At 35.0% G+C, this 6,684-nt stretch overlaps 1 protein-coding gene across 1 annotated transcript; it reads left to right on the forward strand.

The window, feature by feature from the left end:
- Positions 1–925: 925 nt before the first annotated feature.
- LOC147382123 (mogroside I-E synthase-like) lies at positions 926–3,540 on the forward strand. Its single transcript, XM_086428769.1, has 3 exons — positions 926–1,091; positions 1,522–2,171; positions 2,619–3,540. Exons 2-3 carry the CDS (start codon positions 1,524–1,526, stop codon positions 3,372–3,374), a joined length of 1,404 nt encoding a protein of 467 aa, XP_086284895.1. The 5' UTR covers positions 926–1,091; positions 1,522–1,523; the 3' UTR covers positions 3,375–3,540.
- The last annotated feature ends 3,144 nt before the right edge of the window (positions 3,541–6,684 follow it).

The following is a 6,684-nucleotide window of genomic DNA, read 5'->3' on the forward strand; positions in this document are numbered from 1 at the left end:
CCAAAAATCAGCCCATTCCGAAATGTTTAGCCCCATGTTTACACGTTGAAAAATTGTGGACCGTCTATTTTTTGTAAATCAATTTTGATGGGGTTAGAAGTTTTGGAATGAGCTGATTTTTGGTGAGGATGATCTCTATGGTGAGGAGATCATCCTCACCAAAAATCAGCTCATTCCAAAACTTCTAACCCATGTAAGACAAAACGCGTTTGTTAAAGTGTATTTTTAACTTTATAGATATATTAAATTGTATATTTTTTTTTTTCATTTTTAAGATGCGTTTTTACGTTTTAAACAAGTTTTTTTAAATTATAACTTTATAATTGTTTGTGATTTTTATTTATGAATATTTTTTAATGTAGGATTTGATACATAATAGAAATTGGTTCATTAAAAAATGTAGAAATATGAGATCTGATGATAATATCTTGATCTTATGATTTTTTATTTTTTAAATAATATATTAATTTGAACAAATGATATGTTGATTGAGTAATTTTTTTTTTTTGACCTCATAACCAGTAGGATTATGTTTGAGGACATGTTATATTGAAAATATATAATAAATTAAAATAAATATTTTATATATAATTTTTAATATATATTTTTTATAATTTTTAATATATATTTTTATGTTTCAAATATTTTTTATTTTTTTACCGTTTTAAACCCATAGACCGACTTTGTGACCATGTTTGCAATGTGTGGACCTCGTTCTGTGATACGTGGTTTTAATGTTTATTTTACGTCCTACTTCTTAATAAGTGGGATACTTTCTTTAGTGATAGACGACGGTTCTATCGTAAGTTTAAAGCGGGATGGGGGCTTCAATTATTTTTCCTAACAGGTCTGTTCCCTTTCAACATTGAAGACTGAAAAGGTATCCTGCCATCTACAGTCTCTAAAAGCACCCCATGAATTCATAACGAAAGGTACAACATCCCCAAATCTCTAATCACCACTTATCCTACCTACTCATCCCCAACACTATAGACTTTGAGGCCCCATTAAAATAGTAGATCAATACCAATTGAAAGAAAGAGTGGTGAGGAAGAAGCATTTGAGGAGATAGGATTTAAACAAGAAACCAGGTATGGTAGAGAAGATCAAATACAATAATGCATTTCTTTTTTTTTTTTTTGTGGGGGGGGCATTAAACTTGGATTAGATTTGAAACCATGATTCAAATTGGCATGTTTTTGGGCTGAATCAACCATTTTGAATTAGTTTTCTTTTCTTTTCTTTTTTCATTTAATAATATTTGGTTTGTAAAGAATTTAAATGTATATATTTGTTATCAACTTAAAATAAAAATTTTATGTAGAATCTGTTATTAATCTAGTAGCAAAGCTGCTAATTCAGTAAGTAAGAGAAAATCTAATTAATTTGATATCAAACAAATATATAAATTCATTAATTATTGTCAAATCCTTTGAGTAGTCCCAAAATCTGTTTCTTAAAATCATGTTTTCTAACACTTTTTTTTTTTTTTTTTTAAATAACTTGTTGTGTTGGAGAAAGAAATGGAAAAAGAAGAGAATGCTTGGAAAGCCCATGTTCTAGTGCTCCCATTCTCTGCTCAAGGCCACATAAACCCAATGCTCCAATTCTCTAAGCGCTTATCCTCCAAAGGAGTCAAAGTTACATTGGCCATCCCCTGCTTCATTGCCGAGACTATGAAACCTAAATCTGGAGCGGTCACAATTGAACCATTTTCCGATGGCTCCGATGAAGGAGGAATGTTACAAGCAGGATCATTTGAAGTTTATTTTGAGCGTTTAGAAGTGGTCGGTTCAATCAGCTTGTCTAAGCTTATTGAGAAATACAATGGCACTAAGTACCCCATCAAATGCCTCATATATGACTCTTTTACACCATGGGGTCTAGATTTAGCTAAACGGCACGGGCTATTTGGCGCTCCATTTTTCACTCAAACGTGTGCCGTCAATGCCATTTACTACCATTTGCACCGTGGGTTGTTGACTATCCCTGTAAAAGGGCCGATCGTATCCACGCCTGGATTGCCAGTGCTTGAACTAAATGAATTACCGACTTATGTTATTGATACCAAATCGTACCCAAGGATGTTGCCATACTTTTTGAATCAATTCTCGAAGGTCAATGAAGTAGATTGGATCTTTTTCAACACATTTGATAAGTTGGAGGATGAGGTTGGTACTTCGGTCCTATATATTTCATCATATCCATCTCTATCGTAATTGAAGCCTTATCCCAAAAATATGGGGTTTCATATGGGCAATTCTTTGTTTAATTATGCTTCAAGTCATGCCTTATGTTCATTCTTTTGATTGGGACTGTAATTGATCTTTACCAGACCTGACTATAGTTTAAAATATCGGAATGTACGAAATATTGATCTTGGAATATTGAACATTTCAGGAATGTATATTGCGTATGTATCAGCCGATACCATATCGTTTTTCTCATTAACTGAAACATTCAATTGATATGACATGACCAAACTATCTCAATAGACCTTCCTTTTACTACCTATTTGGAATACTATTCTATTTTCATCAATTTTAATTAGTTGGATCATTGATGAGGATTTTATTATTATTGGAAATTCTAATTTTCCATGTTCTAAATCCTTATAGGTAGTAACTTGGATGGAAAAGCAATGGCCAAGGCGGATAATGACGATCGGACCAACCGTGCAATCTATTTACCAAGATTATCGAGTCAAAGGTGACAAACGCAATGTTCTTAATCTCTTCAAAGATGGTCTTAATCTCTCCACAGCCAACTTGGATACTTGCATGGAGTGGTTAAACACGAAACAGACTAGATCGGTCATCTATGTCTCGCTTGGGACTATCGCCAAGCTAGGTGCAGAGCAAATGGAAGAACTAATGTCAGGACTGATGAGGAGGAGCAATAACTACTACTTGTGGGTAATTGCTAGGGTTGAAGTGGATACCAAGTTCACGTTCACGGAGGAGATGTTAGAGAAAGGGTTGGTAGTGAAATGGTGTCCTCAATTGGAGGTGTTAGCCCATCCATCAATAGGATGTTTTATAACTCATTGCGGATGGAACTCTACGTTAGAGGCATTGTGCTTGGGTGTGCCAATGGTTGCAATGCCGAATTTTGCAGATCAAACTACTAATGCTAAGTTCGTGGAGGATGTTTGGAGAGTGGGAATCAAAGCTAAGAAAGATGAGAAGGGGATTGTTCGAAGGGATGAAATAGATGGTTGCATTAGGGAAGTCATGAATGGAGAGAAAGGAGAAGAGATAAAGACAAACTTAAAAAGGTGGAAGGAATTGGTTAAAGAGGCAACTAATGGAGGTGGAAGCTCAGATAAAAATATTGAGGAATTTGTAGCTAGAATTGTATGCACCTCTTCTTAATGGTGACCTTGATGTTGTTTTGATGTTAGCCATCTCTTAGTTCTCAAATTAAATGTGAATAAGATGTTTTCTTCCTAATTCACGTAACTCACATACCATTTGCAAATTTACTAAATATAAGCTTACGCACTCTTTTATTTTTTTTATGGGTAAACTCGATTTGAACTCACGAATATTCGCTGATTAAAATTATTTGCGATCTCACTGGTAATAATCAATGATTTTAAAGTGACAAACTCGCTGAAAGGCTTAAGTGGGTCTTACTTGATTGATCAAAATCCCTGTGGTATGGTCCTCATTGCTGGTGTCTACAGGGAAAAATCTAGAATTTGTGTTAAAAAAATAGTTTTTAAAATAAAAGATAGAATCCCTGTGGTTTGGTCCTCATTGCTGGTGTCTACAGGGAAAAATCTAGAATTTGTGTTAAAAAAAATAGTTTTTAAAATAAAAGATAGATACATTTGAGATCAATAATATCAAAAATATAATTTTCCGTTGATTTGGTCCTTACAATTATAAGAGATCATGATCACCTCCTGATCCCTCTGAAGAGTGTTCCTCTTATGTTGTTTGCTCAAAAGCTGCCCCCCAGAGCCAGTTGTGTGACTTGGTTGGCTAAGTCACCATTCCCAAGTTGGGAACCAATTTGAGAGAGTGTCAGGGTAGGAACATGAGAAGGGTCGGGGGGGGGGGGGAGGACAATGATGGGAATGGGGATTGGGTCATTGAGGTTGGCATGCCGCTTGCGGGGGTGTGGGCTCTGAGTTGGGAGCTCATCTTTTAGTTTGTTTTAATGTTAGAAGAGGACCTGAGGTTGAACGAGGAGGAGGTGGTGGAAGAAAGAAGCCTAGATCGGGAATGATGCTCTCCTGGCTGATGAGAAGAGACAATTGGGGGGGGGAGGGAGAGATAGAAGTGAGCTTTTTCTTGAACTCCCTATCCTTGATGATGGCTTCAAGAATGGGAGTGGGGTCAGAGTCTTGTTTTTAACACCTATAAAATTAACAAACTTTATAAGGTCGTTGAACGAAAAATATGTATAACAACAAAGGAGTTAGGGGAAAAATCTTACCATTTCAATTGAAATAATGGTTTTTAAGGATGAGGGAAGTTTGCCCCGAGGCTTACTCCCAAGAATCTGTTAGCCTGACAAGGTAGAGGGAACCACTCCTTGTCAGTTTGAGAAGCTTGAGCAGGGAAACTCCCAAGAATCTGTTAGCCTGACAAGGTAGAGATAACCACTCCTTGTCAGTTTAGGAAGCTTGAGCAGGGTCTCCCGCCCCTGCCTTTTTAGCATTGAGTAGAACCTAGGCCACTTCGGGCCCGGGTGACCAAAAATTGGGTCTCAAGTGTCCTCCAAGTTAAGCTTTTAATTCGTTGGGAGTCGAGAGTTCATCAGCTCCATCATATAGATTAGACGAAAAATATCTTCCATCATTTGCACTGAAGCTTTGTGGAATTAGTTTAAGACATCTCGAGTCAGGGAAGAGCGTGATATTCTGAGGTCAGCTCGGAACTAACCCCGGAATATAGTTGTGGTATCATTTTCCCAAATTCTTCGGGATTGGGCTTTTCACACCATTTAGTGGCCAAAAAATTGAGGATGGTAGCCCTGAAGTCCTCCATTGAGGGATTCACAGGGACATGGGTTTTTTCCCATGATTTCTTAAGGTTTTGAGTATAAGAAAATGGTAAAAAAGAGTTCTAAAAAAGGGAAAAACAAAAGAGCAACACAGAAAAAGAAGAAAGAAGGAATGCAAGTAGCAAATAAGAGTACCTGGGGTGAATAGAAGATGAGAAATAAGTTAACAGGTGAAGCCTTGATAAAAAATTCTAAAGGTGGGAACTTTGAGTTTTCGAAGAGAAATGGAGAGTGGAGACTAAGAGAAATTTGTTAAAGAAGAAAAAATGAGAGAAGTGATGAATTTACAAGAAAAAATACCTCGAGATGTAAAAATCATCCAACGGCTAAGATTGCATAGAACGTGGGGCTCATAATGTGCTCTAAAATTGAGGAGGCCGAGTGCTACACACCCTGTGCAAAAACAATAAGAGAATGCCACGTGGAGAAAATTAATCATTGGGATAGCTGAACACTAGCCTTGGAGTAGATGCCCATAACAAGGTGACGGCTCATGACTACAAAACCAATAAGGGAATGACACGTGGATCGACCAATCAATGTGTGCATTGAGAACACACAATTGACATGAATCATGTCATTTCAAAGACCCAAGGTGAAATCCCACCTAGCTCAAGAGAAAAATAACATAAGTTCTCGACAAAATAAAATAGTTATGAGCCGGATTGGTTCCAACCTTAGTTCGGATTGGTTCGGATTGGTTTTCGATTTTCATACTTATTATGATCAATAGTAAAATTAAAATAGTTAAAACTTAACACTAAGCAAAATAAATATTAAACAAAGCATCACACATAATACATTAAAAATAAAATTCATGAAAAAATTAGAAAATAAAAATCATTTAACACTTACTTTGTAAGGGATGATTGAAGATCAAACACATTCTTAAAATCAAATGTTGCGTGTTGCTTGTTTAAAGTCAAAATCAAATGTTGCTTGTGTAGACACCCCATTTTTGCACTCGCCTGATTAATCAACTCATCAACTCGATTGTAACGGTTCCCAATGATGGATAATTATTCCAATGCTTTATTTTGTTACTAGATATGTTTCAGAAATTCAGATGAGGTATCTCAAATTAATAAAACCTTAGAAACCACGTTACGCTAGGAAAATATAACTCCAAAAACATAGAAATTATCATTTTGCCGACAAAAACAAATTTTACGATAAAAATCATTAAAAAATGATTAAATTACCAAAATACCCCTAATCTCAAAACATCCATAAAGCCTACATTACGTTTAGGAAAATCCTTTCAAACACATAAAATAACAAATCGAAATCAAATAAATCATTTCGTCAATTTTCACAAAATTCGATAAAATTATGAAAATGCCCCTCATACAATTCACGACCATTTCATACAAAAAATTTCATAAATGACAAAAATCAATATTTCCATTGAATTTCTTACGAAAAATCGATTCCAAAACATCCTGGAACATTAAAAAATGACTTAAAATGCAAAAAAATCCTCTCCAAGGGTAAAATGGTAATTTTACAATTTTAATAATTAAAAATTTTAAAATTAATAATTAAAACATTAATTAATGTAAAGTGAAATCCTAATTAAAATTAAAATTAAAGTCAATCAAGTAAGACTAAAGTCAAAATCTTAAAGTCAATTAAATGAGATTAAAAATCAAAATCCTAATAGAATTC

This window comes from Akebia trifoliata, chromosome 16 (genome assembly GCF_017979445.1).
Source record: "Akebia trifoliata isolate Shusen 1 chromosome 16, ASM1797944v1, whole genome shotgun sequence".
NCBI lineage: Eukaryota > Viridiplantae > Streptophyta > Magnoliopsida > Ranunculales > Lardizabalaceae > Akebia > Akebia trifoliata.